This window comes from Streptopelia decaocto (genome assembly GCF_964273445.1).
Source record: "Streptopelia decaocto genome assembly, chromosome: 10".
Lineage (NCBI taxonomy): Eukaryota > Metazoa > Chordata > Aves > Columbiformes > Columbidae > Streptopelia > Streptopelia decaocto.
This window is the reverse complement of record NC_138665.1, coordinates 2,599,974-2,617,258: the sequence shown is the minus strand read 5'-3', so window position 1 is coordinate 2,617,258 and position 17,285 is coordinate 2,599,974. Positions and strand designations below refer to the sequence as shown.

Here is a 17,285-nt window from a genome sequence, read left to right as displayed (position 1 = left end):
AATTTATCAAGATCCATGTGTGAAGTCCATGAAAGTGAGATTAGTACATGGAACCTGTGTGGAGATCAAAGGAGAAGGAATATACTCTTCACCTAGGGGCAGGGAACCAACAGAGCACTTCTTGTGTTGCTCGTGGCCCGTTTTGTGTTGGTTTTTGTCTGCAGTGTTCTGTAACCTGTGGCTGTATCTGGTCCTCAGCTCTCCTCCCTCCCAGTGCCTGCCCACCACCGCGTGGCTGGAGGGATCCTTGCCGGCCGGCTCCACCGCGGCACGGCATCCTCTGGCAGAGGCTCCCTGCGACTAGGACTCCTGGCACACAACAGTTCCATCGCCCTTGGGAACTTGCGCTATGCTGCAGACCTGGCAAGTGGCTTTTGGTTTACTGTACTTGAAGCGTATGTGCCCAGAACTGTGTCATGCTGGGGACTCCTGCAAAACAGCTACCGCTGGCCTCTCTCTTTCCTACTGTAGTGCTCCGTGTACTGGTAGTTTAGAGCGTTCGTGATGCAGTCGCTCTTCGCGCAGCCTCACTGAGAGGCCACTACCTGCTGCAGGTTCCCGTTGTGCTGCAAACCATTCATGGGAAGCGGCGGTGGAGGAGGTGGAGGTGGGAATAAAGAACTGGGCATCTCTGAGTGAGTCTGTTGGTCAGGAACTGGCATCGGGCTCACTGAGCCAGAGTCACTCTGCATAGAGCCAAGATTGCTGCCATCAAAATGAGTCATTTTCTTCTTCATTAATTTTCTTTCTTTGGCTCGGCGATTCTGGAACCAGATTTTCACCTGCAGAGGAGCAAAGGAAAATTCTTTTTCAGTTGCTAATAGAATGCAATGCAGTCCTTTATGTATACAGTCAAGAGTTATAGGAAATACCAATTGCATGAGGACCAATGAGGAGTGCAGTGGAAAACTGAGACAACAGACTTGTTTGCTTGTTCTTCATACATGTAATCTTTTCTATCTGGTAATAACATATTTAGTAGTAGCTTGATAAAAAGAGCTTTTTCAGTGTTAATCCCTTATTTTTAGGAGGTATTTCTTTATGGAATGAACTTAGATTTGGGTTTTTTTGGTAGAAAATCTAACAGATCAGAATCTTCTGTATCATAATGATGGCCAAAAGGATATGAGAGTATCTTTAAATTGAAAACTATATGTGCTAGTCAGAGCAAGTCAAAACCTGTTACTGGCCTAGTGACTGAGGCACAAAATCTTTTCCGTTTGGATGCTGCACATTAGGTGGTTAGCTTCAATATATAACCCAATGGAAACACCAGCACACTACTCTTGGTGCACCATGCTAATTCAAAATACTGTATTAGCAGTGCCTTAGTAGCTGAGTGCCTTTTATTGCATTCGTAGATGGAGCCAGAATCTGCTGCTGCTTCCCTCACAGTCCACTGCTTAATCCCATGGTCATTGTGCTGTCACAGAAATGCAATCATCTTTGGGAAGAAATGAAGCAACTATTGAAGAGTATATGGGTTTTGATTAGGATGGAACAAGTGAGGACATGAGATGAAATGGATGAGGAATGGTCAGTTGAAAACATGGCAGAACTTGTTTAGGTGTGAAAAGGTGAATGTTCTATGGGAACTGAAATGTCTTTGGACATGAATCCCCAGTGTTGGATTTAAAGCAGTGCATACCAGCTATATATCCTTGTAAGTGGCTCTGTATTATGTCTAGTCAGTGTAATGAATCAAGCTACCTCATTCTAATATGTTGTGTTTTCTTGCTGTCCAGATGGCAAAGGAAAGACTTTTGTCACCGTTTTCTGTAACCCAAAGAACAATCAATAGTTTGCTGAGAAATACTGGTTTGTTCGGTTATTCTTTCCTAGAAGCTAGAAAGCGAAAGAGAATGATGATCCCAAAGGAGGTGAAACAGTAAGAGGTGATAACATCTGTGGCTACTAGGTTGTGTTTGGAAAGAAAACCAGTGGTGAAGTCCCACAAAACACCTAAAGGAACCTCTGTGACAGTCTCGGTGTACTTATCCTTGAGGCATTATTATTTGCATTTTACAACAGAAAAAACTGGATATAGCCAAAGCTTGTGGAAATTTGCACTAGGTCTCTTAAGCCCCAGGCTGTTATGTGAGACATCTGGCAGTTCATTTTGTTGTCTAGTTTCTGGAACATCATTTCAGTATGAATTTATGTTCCATTAAACCTGTCTCAAATACTGTCAAATAACTACAAGTAAATACAGATCTGTAATGTTAGACCAAAAGCCAACTTGGTCACTTGTTCTTCACATGTTGTCCTCCTTCTTTTCAGTATTTTTTACCCACTGTTCACTTGTTATGCAAATAACTCCTCCTCTGAAGTCTAATTTCTCTCTTCTTTCTTGTCCTCATCATCATCTTTATTTCTGTGTCCTTCCTATATTAGCAATGCTTCGTTTTGTCTGCATCTTTCTTCATTAGAGATTACATCTTTCCTTCCTCGTTTAAACAATTGTTCTGTTTCCTTTGGTCTTGAGATATTCCTTCCAGTGCCCTGGATGGGATTTTGGCATAGCCAGTAAGAGCTTTTCCAGAAAAATAATTTCAGGTTTTAGGCTGAGTACAGTGGAACTTGGCATAGAACAGGGCATGTTCAGTCACATTCATATGATGAGGTGGTTTAATTTGCATGAAAGGGTAGTAATGGGAATATAGATCAGTTATTTCTTAATCTTACATTTTCAAAATTGACTTCTGAGATGTAGGCTTTATGCACTGGAATTAATTTCATTCATGACATATATTGATTATGAAGAAGAGCAAATATTGCCAAAACTCTTGACATGTTTCCCCAATATATGTCAAGTCTTATATCCTGTCTTTTTTTGTTTCATCACTTCAAATTTATTAACGAAAAGGTTTATCAGGAATTATCACTGAACTAGGAAGTTTCAAGTAAATATTTTTGGTTGTTTACAGAAGCGGGGTCATAATTTTTAAATTCGGCAAAATGAAGCCAAGTTCCTAAGGTTTTAATAGCCAGCAAAAAGACACATAGTGTATTTTTTTTTTTATACCTCTTTGAAATAATTTAAATTTTCAATAATTAAATACATTAAGCAGCTGACTGAGAAATATTTGCAAAATGGGTCTTCCCTTCTGCATTTCTGTAAGCTCTTTCAGTGTGTGCTGTGTAAACAAGTCCAGTTTGGATGAACAGTGCTACAACTAGGTGGATTTTGGACTATCCCTGCCCGGTAGACAATGGTGAATCAGGCACAATCTTCAATGAATTATACGGAAAAACAGCTGACTGAGCAAACAGTGCTGTGACAGTTTGCAAATAGAAAAGGCACCAAGTGAGCATACTGTGTGCTGAAATCTCTTCAGGGAGTTCCTTCAGTAAAGCTTTTAATTTCCTGTTTGGCTGCTTACTTCAGTGTACTGCATCAAGAAACTGCGAAGTAAAATGGGGCCGACCATTTGCTCGACCTGTGTCGTGAGTGTCTTTGTGGGAGATCTGGCTTGGCATCTTATCTCGGCTGTTTGCAGGAGAGCCAGGGGCCATGGGCCTGCTTGGCTTTGGTGGGGGGTGCCACAGGCGTCGCAGCTGCATGACTGAAGAACGAGGCACATATATATTTTTTGACCAAAAGGATTGTGCCTTGATTTACATTGTGGGAACAGAAGTAGAATTTGGAGGATGTAGGAGGAAATAGGCATAGGAGAAAGGAGCAGCAAGTATGTAGGAAATCTTTATCAAAAGGCTAAAGGCAGCCAAAGAAACAAATACCTTCAAGTGTCCTCAACATACTTGAGCTCATTACTTCCATTCTCTGCTAAGACTGACCCTGTTGAAACTCATTATAGTATTCCCATTGACTTCAGCAAAACCAGGATATCTGCTTTAGAAATTTTGGCAAAAATTTCTCCCTACTACAACTACCCCAGTAAAACAGAGAGAAATACAGGCAGGATTTTGTTGATATTTTTAAACTCTCGTTTCTCAGAACAGGACTGTATATAAGAGCGGTGTCTGCTTTTTCTGTGTTGTTGCACAGCTCCCTGATGTCACTATGAGAGCTGAAGAAGTGCTGATGGGATATTTAGAAATGCACTCGTTTCAAAAAGGGCTATCAGGCCGTTCAGCTGGATAGTTTGGGTTCCTGCACTGCAAAGGGAACCCAGTCACATTGTTTGGTTATTGAGGCATTAGCATTTTCGTGTTCTTAACCAGTATGGCTATGTCCTCATCCACAATAATAAATTCAAAGGAAATCCTGAATGAGTGATCCATACTCTACCTGTCTCTCGGAAAGTCTTAGGTTTGCAGCAAGTTCAGACTTCCTCCTGATTGTAATGTATCTGTTGTAATGAAATTCCTTCTCTAATTCTAATCTCTGATGATCTGTGTAAACCACTCGGTACTTCTCTCTTGTTCTTGTTTTACCTGTTTTGAAAGAAGAACACATTGCTTCAAGCTAGAATTTTTTAACTTTAGTAACACAAAATATCTGGCTTTACATTTGAAAATGTTTGTGGGTATTTTAGGCCTGATTCTCCATGCACTTACCCAGAGTAATTCCCTTTACTGCAGGGGACTTGGTCTTGATTTACAACACAAGAGGTTCATACCATCAGATTTTGGGTTTGCTTCTTAGTACATAGATGATAAACTGCTTCTCATATCCTTTATCACCCTTGTGTTATCGGTTGGGAAAGGGAAGGCGTTCTTGTTAAGAGCAAGGAGCCAGGAAACCTGGATTCTGTTCCCAACTCTGATGCAGGCTTCCTGCCTGCTCTTGAATCGCTCTGTTCCTCTATCCCTAAAGCTGATGCACGGCTACCTGCTTCAGAGGCAAATTGTGAAGGATGTTTTACTGCACAGAAAATACTTCTGTTGAGAGCTTCCGAAGTTCCTCGCTTCTCTTTGCTAGGAAAATGAATACAGTATTGTGATTGTTACTGCCATTTGGAGGTTGTGTTTTTCCTTCGAGTCTGGCAGAGTCTATCCACGACTTGATAATAGCACAGGGAATAGTAACATGGATTTTCAGGTGATGGTTAATAAAAAAGAGAAAAAGAAACCAATAATACTTAACAAAAGACATTGAACAATGATAGAACTGCAGCATCTGTTCTTTTGCCAGCAGCACTGCTGCATCCTTTCAGCTGCGGGTACAGCTGACAGAAGCAGACGTGGCTCAGCAGTATCTGGGTCATTAAAAGGTAATGGCAAATGACATGAGCCAGTGAACACAGATGCAAGTAGCTGGAATTTTATGGATCCCATGCAGGATAATTTCTGAGAACAGAATGTGTTGGCGGTAGTGAAAGAGAGTTGAGAATGGGAAAGGATACCGATGCTTCCTTTCTCACCCACCTTTTTTCTATTGTTTATGTTCATATTAGGCAATGAATATATTGGATATCAACACCTGCTTAGAACCAAGAATCCTGAGCTCTAGCCTAAGGTCATCTTACATTTTTTGAAAGATTGGATCATTGCTGTGTTGAGAATAGTGTTCCCATATTCGCTAACCACAGTCTTACCTTTTTTTTGTGCTTCCTTGTCTGTCATTATGCGAACATTTCTTCAGATGTATATATTTAGATTTTAAATTGTCAGGGAATCTATTTTTAGCTGGTATTGTGTTTTGCAGTGAGTCTTGCTGTCATACTGTAGGTTGTGAATCTTTGTGTCCTCAGTGGTCACTATAATAGAACAGCCCCCTTGGATTCATGTTCTCTCAGGTGATGCATAAAACTCAAGGCATATCATGGCTTGCTGCCTGTATCAGTCTGCTGTTGCTAGAGGGTAGCAAACAACAGCTCGTGTTTGCTTACAGATCACTTTCTCAAAAGAATATGTGCGTGCCTATCTCTTCAAAATACAGGTTCCTTGAACTCGTAATAGTTGCACTCCTAATGAGAGCAGTTAATTTTGATTGGAGAGGACTAAAATACATTATCAGAGAGTGAGTTGGTAAAATTTCAGTCTCTGAGCAGATCACCGTGGCACACTGCCCCGAGGACCAGCTTCCCCCTGCAGGAGAGAATAGCTGGAGGTTTTGTCTGTCAGTGGTCCCAAAGGCCCCTCCTTCTAGCTCCCCTTGCTTTTGAAGTTTAAGTAGCACCCAGAGATCACAATTCAGGGTACAGAACTATAGCAGAATCTTGAAGTACTTTATCCCTTAATTCATTATTTAGTTTCACAGGTTCATGTTGTTTTGTTTTGTTTTTCCCCTCTCATCTGTGGAGGGTCACATAATATCCCTTCGTTATAATAGCTAAACATATTTAAAGTTGACATTGCCTTCTGCTTGCTTGTATACACTGTGTGGTAAAGTCTCGAGAGCCATATCACTATTTTCTCTTCAAGCATGTAACAGTTAGTATTTTACTACTTGTAAGAATTTTTGGCTCACCAGGGTACTCTTTGCATTAGAGGGTTCTTTGGGCTTTAATCCTTTTTTTACTGTTGGTATAGATGCTAGATTGATCTATCTATCTATATACATACACATTACATATATATATATATATATATACACACACACAGTATATAGATATATTTCTATACTGGAAGTCCTGGTTAGTGTAATGCTGTAAACATATGTGGCTACATCTCTGGTTGTGAATAATAACTTGCTTGCCCTACACAACAGAGTTTCTCTAGGACTCTTCCCAGGTTTGTAGAACAAAGTCTACATCAGAATTTGATCCTTCAGCTTCCACGCACTGTGGTGTGCAACCCTGGGCAAGGACTATGTGTGAATAGTGAGTTTACAAGGCTGTGGGTATTTTCCAAGTGTCTTGAGGCCATCAGCCTGTTGACTTGGAATACTTCAATAGGGCAAATAGGTGAGTTTGTTCCTTATGCTCGGGTTTCTGCTCAATCTGTGCAGTCAAAACCACTTTGACTCAAAAGTGTTAACCTCTCTCTGCAGGGTCTGCTGTGCTGTGTTTGGCTGGGGTACATACACAGGACATTCTCATTTCAGTAGAATTTCTGTCCTTGCAAAACCATAGTGAAAGCAGAATTAGCTCAAGTATGTTTACACTGATAATCAAGTGAAAAGTGCTGTTAATTTTACAACATTAGGGTAAGAATTTGAGAGTCTCCAATGAACGGCAGTTACTCAGTTCAGTCCACATAACCAACTAGGACATTTGGTTTTGTTCATTCAAAGTGTAAATTGTTTGTTTAACATCCAGTCACCTGTGGTGCTTTAATGCCTCACTTGATATTTTTTAACTTTTGATCTCTCTAGATGGTGGTTTGGTTAGGTTTTTTCTCCCTCTTTAAATGAGAATTTGGGGTCATTCTATGGGAGAAAATGTTTAAAATGTTTCCTTAGTCCCCTTTATGTTGTTAAAATGGATTACGCAAAAGAGCAACAAGGTGATCTTATCTTGAACTCTATTCTCATTCAGAAGCCATAGACAAATATCAAATGTTCTTCTATTGCCAAAACAAGGTGGTAAACTTCAAGATAAACCTTCCTGTTTCTGGTTTTAAGTGCTAAAAACCCTTATTATCTGAGTAGGAGAGGGTTGGGTCTTTTGCTTTTTAAACTGAAGAAGAAATTAAATGCATGTAGAAAACAGAACTTTCTCCCATAAAAATATTTTAATTTTGTATGGGTAGCTTTATGTTTATTTTTAGTAGCAATGATAATATCTGGCTTCTTCTTGAAGGAAGGTTGGGAGCTTTCACATCTAATTTCTTTCTTTAAGGTAAGTTAAGAGAATAATTTAAAAGTAGACAATCAAAAAGTGAATGCTTCCTTCCTAAAAGTCTATGAGTCTCTATGATTTGTCACATAAATCTTGTCTTTAATAATTTGATATTTTGTGTAGGGTAAGACACCAGACAATGGGAGCTGAGATCTGCCTGGCTCTTCTGAGAGGATACTTTTAGTCCTGGCCTAGCTGTGTTTGACTCTGTTAGGCCTTTCCCCGGACTCCCACTGATGTCAGTGAGAGTCTTGCTAATGCCTTTGTTGGATTCTGGGTTGGAATTAGTCTGTATATGGCATTTCCTTTCAAAGGCAAAGTACACCTTTCTTTTATTTGCCAAAGTTAAACAGCAGCAACAAAACCTATCACTAAACAGTTTGGGACTTCAGCCTCTAAATTCCATCTGTGAGCTGGAATAGATCCATTCTACTGCACTCTGAGCCAAATCTTTCAGATCTGCTTCCTGGTTTTATTTACAGTGATGCATCAAGAAGTATTACCTGAGTACAATTTGAGGTAGGACTAATGGTTTCACCCCAGAGACAGCAGAAGGATGTTCTTCACTTCTCAGACTTCTTTAGGAGATAATGGTGCAATGATAGAAGTTAATATTTTAATCAATCCAATTCTTTAGTCAAATCCTGCATATTTTACTCAGGTGAGTGAAATTAGCAACATTTAATTTTCTGCAACCTAAATTAATCTTGTTAATGACAAATTATAATTTTGATCAGCAATATAGTGTCGTTTTTATTGGAAGTGGGTTCTGTCCTGGACAGCTGTACTACAGAGCTGCAAGTGGTTGGAGAGGTTATTAGTAGCTGGGTGGAAAGAAAATGACACAAAAGAGCTTTGAAGCAACTACCTTTGCAGTATGAGTGCCTTTGTGTCGGGGGAGTGGATTTCCTGCATTTAATGAGCTGTTTAAGAACAGAGAGTTGTGTCAAAAACCTGTTTTGCAAATAGTGGCTCTTGAAGAGTGCCTTTGGAGTACCAAGAAACAGGACATTTCAGACTTAGAAAACTTTTTGTGAGATATAGTTTAACAATCCTGTTCTATCACACCCGCTCCAGCAATTTTCGTGACTGGCCAGGCTTCGAGTTGGGGGAAGGGAACAGCTTTCCCATTGGTCATAAAATTCACAGAGCATTTCTTCTGAAGACAATAAAGCCAAGAGAAGGCCTCTTTATTTGCTGTGAAAATCATCACCCTTTCCGGCAATATAACTCCTGAAGAAAAGAGGGAGAAGGAAGAGACAAGACTGCATATCAAAGCGAAGTGAAGTGTTAAAAGGGTCTGTTGCCTCAATATGACAGATAGGCCTCAAAACCTCAGACAATGTAGCCCAGGAAAGGAAAAAAAACCCACCATCGGACCTCACAACTAGTTTACAAAGCAAAATGAATTAGCATTAGAACTAGCTTTGGTCCTTTTTTTCAGTGCCTGCTCTCTTCAATGTTCAGGATATTTTTAGTCTACTAAAATTGGCAGCCTTCATCAACTCCAGAAGCTACCTAATTTAGACAGAAGATGTCATAGTATAGAATAATGTGGGATTACTGTCAGATTACTTATAAAACATTTTAATCTGAATTTCATAGTCTACCATTGTTTCAGAGGGAGTTAATGTCTGTACTTGATGACTGGATGTTAGCTTAAGTCAGCTCGAAATGTGAAACAGCTTTCTGGGCTGAAGTTGTACTCCGTTCAAATCTGCATCTTTATGTTAGCTCAGTATTAAGAGAGAGATTAGTCTTAGATTTTGAGTTTATAAAGATAAAGACTGTCAGAGATTAGGCCTCAGAATTTGGAGATTTTTGATATTTATGCACTTTAAAAGTATGGGAAAAGAAGGGGGCAAATTCTCCCTAGTTTAATTTCACTGACTTAATTGAAGTTGTGAAGCAAAAGTAATAAGACAGTTAAGTATTGAAGATGGACATTGTGCTGCACATGATGTTCTGTAAAGTTAAATTAAAAAACCCCACAAACCTATCATACACTGCCATTGTATTAGAAAATGTTACACGGATCTGATCCTGTATCATGTGAGTAATATTACTCTTGCCAGAAGTCTTAGTGTGATGAGTAGGAGTATTCATTATTGCAAAGTTGGATGCATAAAGGTTTGTGGAACATGGTGAAATTCTGTGTTTGTATTTTCTGCTCAGTCTTGATCATTTGTTCTTGTTATATGTGTTCACATGACTTGTGCCAAAAAGAATAGGATAGGATCATAGAATTGAAGCCTTCCAACAGGCTTGAAGAATTTTCCTTATGTTCTGTTGGCTTCTCTTTAAACTGGTGAAGTTTTCCGTTTTGACTATGTTCTGCTATTCTGTCATATAGCTCATTGGCCAAATACTGTCCTTCCCTTTGCTAGTGGAAACTGTTTTGTTCATCATACAAAAGCAATTGAATCCAAAGCAGATTCATTTTTGTCACCTTTAAACAATGATTGGACAGAGACCAGCCTGTATGGATTTTGTTTGCCAGAAGGATCCAACCTGCAGAAAATGTAGGTGGATTTCTAAGTGCCAAGAAATCCCATTTCCAAGGACTGTATAGACTAAAAAGCAAATGAGTAACTGAATTTTTTTCCAAGTGTTGTATGTTCTTTAGGCATTCAGCATTTTAAAGGAATAGCTTCTTAAGAGGCTTGTTTTTCTTCACTAACTTTGAGGGAATATAACTTCATCCTTCTTCAAAGACTAGATGCTATATATTTATAGTGCATTTGGTAATGATCAGAGTGAATTTTTATTGAACACGGATAATAGGAGAGGTGTCATCTACAGGAAAAGTCTCTGCTCGTAGTTTATGTCTGTTTTAAACTGGTTCCCTCCCTGTTATATGGTAACCTAAGTGGAGATTTTAAGAGGTACTTTCAGCTTTGTGAGCAAATTCTTATTGCTGCTGGAACTGCCTGTAGTTAACTGTTCAAACTCATGGTTTTGGGCGCAGTTTTACCACAGATGTACATGGTTTTCTCACAAAGGAAACAGTAAAGGCTCCTTCTGTGTGAGTGGTTGCGTATCTCCATAAAAATTTCAAAATCAAGAGGAGGAGATTTGTAACTTGTTCTAAGGTGGCTTTATTCTGCTTTCCATGAAATAATTTGCCTGTAATTATGCTCTGTGTGTGTGTGTGGAATTGCCACCTCAAATCTCTAGTTTTGGCTTTGTTCTGTCCCGTTACAACTGCTAGTTGCCTTGGCTTTGCTTGCCCTGTCAAAGTGGTAGTTTAGGAGAGGGGACAGGAGCAGTTTAAGAGTTAGAGAAGGGTATTTTGCAGTTCTCAGTTGAAAATACTAAGTAGTCAGTGTTTCCTTCTTCAAGTGTTTTGAGTCAAAACATATTTGCTTTCTCCTGGTTCCCGAACACCCTCAAGAATGCAGTGATTACACATTGGATCCTGTGTGCACTACATTTAGGATTGGGTCCCAATCCCTCCAGTTCCAAAGCTGCAGGGAGAGGCATTCAGCCACCCTTCAGCCAGCGGGACAGTGATGGATGAAAGCCTTGTTAGGTCTTTCCTGCGGGAAATGCCTTCCAGTAGCACTAAACCAGGATGATAGTCTTGCATTAAATACTGAGATCTTCCAGTGGTTTCAAGTAACATAACCTCACAAGCATCACTTAACACCAGTTGAAGACATGGGTTTATACTGAATGTTGTTTTTAAAGTTACAGAGTAAGATTTGAAATAATTTCTTCTTTTGTTCCAGGTTAGTTGTGTAGGTAACAGAGTATGAAAAGACCTGTAGGGCATGAGCCAGTGGTAGAAATTTCAATAAAGTATTTTGTTTGTCATCTCTCAGGTCGTGAGGCCACAGGACAGAGGCTAACCCTGGTATCTCTGGAGATGGAAATGTTATTGATTCTGGGCCTTGTTTCTGTAGCTGTTACGAGTCAAGTCTACTCAATGTAAGTAAACCTTTGGAAAGAATCACTCCTGATCTTGAACAGATAACAGGAACATTTCTGGCACATTTTCAAGAATATCTTGCAAAAATCACTTGCCTTAATTGTTAATGTTTCCATAGTGAAATAATAACTAGTATTTTGCAACAAGTAATGAACAAGTAATAAAATTAATTTCTCTGAGTAATTTCTGTTCAGATCACTTCAGGTAAGTCTGAGCTTCAGTTTTTCCACCCTCAAGAATAGTGGCTCATATCTGTTTCACCCGGAATAAGGAAATCTAATAAATAATAGGTGGGATTCCTTCACTCTTGCCTATACAAAACCTCTACTGCAATTCCTAAAGGTTTTGAAAAGAGACAGAAAGGGAATGCTCAATGTATGCATACAGCTTTAACAGTGTAAAAAGCAATGGATTCCATCTAAGAAAATGCTGAGGATTTTGATTATGATCCAGCAAACAATACTGGTACTTGCAGTTAGCCTGGTCACACACTGGAAAACACTTGCATGCTCAGAACCAAACTCAAGTGCATTACTAGATTTGACATTACTGTTGGGGCAAAAATGGGGAAAGACAGAGTGCCTGTGCTTTTAAACAGAGCAAAAAGAGCTAATGAAGAAAAAGGAACCAACTCCAGTGAAGCAGATGTATTGGTACTAAGCATTGCTGGACTAGCAAAAAAAAAAGAGAAGGGAAGAGGCAGAAGGAGAATTACTTATCTGGATTTTTCCCTGAAGCATGACCTAGTACCTATTAAATGAATGGACGGGCTCCCACTAACTTCAGAGGGCCTTACGCTGGCCCATGGGCATTTGGGGAGATGCACTCCTATGACATGCTGGTTTCTTAACTTCTTGAGATGAAGATGCTCGATATCTTGTTGGACCATTGGAGAACAAAGAGACTCCCAACACCTCCTGTGAATGCTCTGACCCTTGCAGGCATGAAATTTGGAAGGTTAGAAAGCTTCTTAAGCAGATAGAATGTTATTATCTATTCTATCTATATATTGTATCTCTATATTATATATATAGATAGATATCTCACAGCATCCCCACTATATAAGTAACAGCACAGACAGATCAAATTGGGTCTTTCAGGCAGGCAGCAATTTAAATCCACAGGAGCAAGAGGCAGATAGCTGAAGAAGAGATGAGAAGTAGTGTTTATTTGGGCAAATATGCTGCCATCTGCAAGTCATATAGTTTGTGAGCAATGTCATTGCCCTGTAAGGACTACTCAAAAGTAAGCTGTAAGTTTCTGCAGACTGGCTCTCTTCTGGTTTTGGGGGGTGTTTTTGGTAGTATTCAGCGAAGAACAAATATTATTTCAGAAAACCCAAATTCTTATTCACCCAGAGTAACAACCTACTCTGATTGTCCTGTTGACTTCTATGGACTATGAACTGAAGTTGTATTCAGCAGGAATGAGGATGACTCTGTCTGTATAGATCAGATGCATTATTTTAATAACAACAGTTTTTCTGTACAGTTGCTTTCATTTTCCTAAAGTATGTTTGAAGTAATTACTTTCCCATCAGAGGCTGATTCAGTACTTGCTTTGAAAACTAATATTTGCAGGCATGTGTGGCCAGAGCTGGGTTGGGAGGAAGGGCTGAAAGGAAAGCAACCTTTCTGGGGCGTAACTGAAATGCTGTGAGCATCTCTTGAGGGAGGGTATTGAGCATCCTTCATTTCTACTGATCTCAGTGCATGTCAAAGCTGCTCAGCACCTTGGAGGATCAAATACTTTTACATAACGGATTGTGCCTCTGTTCTTTCAGGCAGTTTTCCCCCTTTTCCTTCTTTGCTTTCTTGTTTCTTCTTCTTTTCTTTTCTTTTTTTTTTTTTTTTTTTTTTCTATTCATGCAAGGTACAGATGTTTGTTTTAGGGACACTCAATATTTATATTTTTTCTATCATTCCTCATCACAATCAAACAGAACCTTTTCCTCATGCTTTGTGACTGACTCTTACTGGTTAAATACTTTTTACTGGTTAAATGTTTTGTACTCGTGTACTATTATGCATCAGAGACTGATCTGTCACTGAATTAACTGATTGTGTTACCATGGATCTTTGTATTTCTTCATATTCTGAGAGCTACTACTACGAAGTGAAGCAACCTTTTCCTTATCATTCATTTTTTAAAAGAATTGACTGCTTGATCTAGCAGAACTCATTTCATTTCAGTGTTCTGAGGTTTAGACAGGTTGTTTGTAATACAAAGTCTGATTTCTAGCCCCCCACTGTATATATTTTACTTGAACTCCTCATATATACTCTATATCTTGAGGAAAACAAGCAAAATATAGGTGGTGGTGAAAGACAATGCTTTCATCATGATTTCTTTCTGCAGACATGCTGCTTTGTTCCGATCTATAGGACTGCTATTAAAAGCAATTATTTGATATCACAAATTTTGTTAACATATCCGAAGGGAAAATACTTCACTGTCAAAGGACATTGCTTTTCATTTGCCTCAGCATTAAAGGTCAGGAAAGAAATATAAGAAATAGCTGATCAAAACCAGGATCCAGTAATTGAACTAATATTTAACTGCTAGCAAGGGAATCCTTCAGAGCAATTAGGATCTTCCTTTGTTAAACAGTATGCTTCCCTCTAAACAGGGAACCTGGCAAAAAAAAAAAACAAAAAAACAAAAAACAACACAAAAATGTGAAATATCTTCTCAGCATAAAACCTCAGTGCCCTCGTACCTGTAGAAGTGGATTGCACCGTTTTCCTCATCCATTCGTAAGAGCTGTGCCTTTGGCTGTTGGGAGAGATTTGCTGGGCATTAATTGTGTCTACAGGCGGTAACCCCCCAGGTGCGGCAGGATGGAGGGAGCTGTAATCAGCAGAACTGTAGGAGACCTGTCCAGGAGACGAGCCATTGAGCTGGGCAGCAGCGACAGTGCTGGAAGGTCCTGGGCCGTAGGCGTTCCAGTCCTCCCGCTGTGGGCCGTAGTGAGATCCCCAGGTTCCCGCGGGCTGGCCATGGGTGTCCAGACTTGGCACATGATGATATCCCATGTAATCGGAGTAGGGTGGTGTAGACACAAAGTTTTGCGCTGGCAGGTTGTTGCTGCTGCACCTTGCAGATCCTGGATACATGCTGGTTTCTTTATCCAAAAGATAACTCACATACATGATGCTCACAGCTTGGCTTTGTCTTGCTGGGACATCCTGCTCCTCACAGGGTTTGTTTGATCTCTCTTCCCCTCCTCTTTCTCTCTCTTTTCTAGCCCTGACTGGCTCTATAAATGACTCATGCTAGCCCTGATGTCCCTTTACTACACATGATTAACAATGGTTTTACCAGGTGCTGGTGGTAACAGTTTACTAAGGTCCTGCCTGATGTCACAGATAACTGCCTGCCCCAAAATTACATTTGCATTCAAATGAAGGGCTGGCCATGCAGGCAACCCCACCTTGCTGCTAGTTCTAGTGCTTCCTTTCTCACAGAGCCTTTATATATTACCATCCCAGTTCTATACTTTTTGAATGTAGTTTGAAATCTTGTGGTCTTCAAGCAGAGTTGCATATATAGTTAACCAATAACTGTTCAGACAGTAGTAGTAGCATTTTTCTTGAGTAATACATGTCAGGATCTAACTTTAGGCGCTAGGTTCTAGTTAGTTATAGCCTGGTATCTGCCAGTCCAGTAGTTCTTTTTTTAGAATATGCCATATTATTTTTTTTAACTGAAAACATCAGTTCAGTCTTTAACTGCAGCTTTTACCTAGTTGCTCACATGAGTGCTCTTCTTGACTTCAGCTCTTAGTCCATGTGGGAGAGCACTTAGAAACCACAGTAATCCTCTGATTTTAACATTACAAAGGATATACAAGAAGTCTCATAGTCATTTTGAGCATTTGTTCATACGAATAGTCTTGTTGATGTTAGCAAGCCTATTCATGAGCTGGCTGCTTGCCACAGTGATTGAAGTTTCTCTATTCTTACTTACAATGTTAACAGAAAGAGAATCTGTTACTGAGAGAATGCAAAATTTGTCACTTTCCCTATGCTTGTGTCCTGTTTGTGATATTGAAATGAGTGGCAGTTTTCCCTAAAGGTTTTTCTGTTCTCATTGCTATGCTTGTTCACAATAAGTGACACCTTTTCTTTGAAATATGGGTACAAGTTCTAGCTTTTTAGCTCAAAAAGCAGTTTCCTAACTTACAGGAGCAATCCTATGTTTGTAAGTAACACATTCTTATGAGAGATTCTCTATAACTAGGACCATGGAGAGAAAGTGCTGTTTTTTTAAATGAGATAGATACTTAGGATTGTTTCTTAATGAGAATTTACTCTGTTTTCATTCCTGTTCCTTTAATGATGTGATACTCAGTTGCACCTTTATTGATGAACCAACTCGTTAAAAGGATTTTTTTCTTAAACAGGTGCAAAGTATAATGAGTTTTTTCTTTGTTCAGAGGTGTATTTTTTCTTTGAGAGTCTTTTGCACTTTAACACCATTTAAACTTACAGGTTCCTCCTGGTTCACAGGAGGGAAGAATCACTTTGCACACCTGACAACACCCTTGTTTCCTTTTGTGAGAGAATGGTGTCCTTAGGCGGTGTTCACAACATGGTTTGTAGCTCTAGTTGTGGAAAAACCTTTTGTGGCTGTTAATTTCAGGGGTTGGTGGAGAAGCACAGGCTGCCATCTCTGAGTATTTAAGATTTTCCTCCTGTGCGCTTTGGTAAAACTTGTACTTCTTGCTTCTTGTGCCCTTCTGGAGGATAATGTTTTGCCGTCATCATTGCTGAAAGGTAGTCTAAAAATCATTAGGTGGGGGGAACTTGGCAGAAACTGTTTCTTCTGCTGGCATATGTGAGCTTATTCATTTGCAACGTACACATCTGGGAGAGCTGGCCATTCAAAGTGGGCACGTACAGCTGCTGGTACAAACTCTCAAATCTAGGGAGGTCAATAATCAGTATGTCATGTATCTGAACAGCCTAATTCTCCTGTAGCAGCAGAGTAAATCATATTCATTTAATTCTGAATTTGGTGTCTCTAGATAGCTTGTGTCTGTAGTTAGCAGTGCAATGGGATTTAAATGTAGCATGATCTATAGTCTATTTATTTTTTTTTCTCGAGTGTTTTGTCAATCATTTAGAGCACTATGGTTGCTTTGTACCTCTCAAGTTCAGACTTTATTGAAATAGTTATAAAGAAAAGATGCTTTACAGCTTTTTGTTGTAAATTCATTTCAGTTTCCTTTTCTTCCTCTTCAAAACTGTTGGAGACTCATCCTTTTAAGCATTTCTGTACCTCTCCTGAATGCAGGTGTAACATTAAGTCAGCCAGAGGAAGAAGCAGCATTTGCTTATTTACAGTAGCATTAGTTGTAGCCCTCCAGCTGTCTGGAAAATGTTCTCATTATGATTCAGCAAAACTTTTCCTGCGGGCCTTAGTTACCAAATATACCAACACAGAACACTGCAGGAGGGCCAGGTCTCACTGCCCGGTTTAGATCCTGACCTGCCCTTCTTCAGCAGTCAGCTCTGTTGCATACACCAGACTGTAGTCATGCTAAAAGCATTAAAATAATGTTTATTCATGTTTATTAGGAAAAAAATAGAAATTATTATATACAAATACATTTTGATGCTTTCAGCTAGTGTGTGTATCTATTGACATGGAAGGAGACTGTT

The 17,285-nt window shown here is 39.5% G+C and overlaps 1 protein-coding gene across 1 annotated transcript; it reads right to left on the bottom strand.

Moving 5' to 3' along the window:
• Window positions 1-527: 527 nt before the first annotated feature.
• On the bottom strand, window positions 528-14,771 carry LOC309444111 (homeobox protein CDX-1-like; the record flags this gene model as incomplete). Its single annotated transcript, XM_082061692.1, has 3 exons — window positions 528-782; window positions 4,253-4,398; window positions 14,339-14,771. The coding sequence occupies 3 exons, from the start codon at window positions 14,769-14,771 to the stop codon at window positions 528-530; spliced, it is 834 nt and encodes a 277-aa protein (XP_081917818.1).
• Between the last annotated feature and the right edge of the window lie 2,514 nt (window positions 14,772-17,285).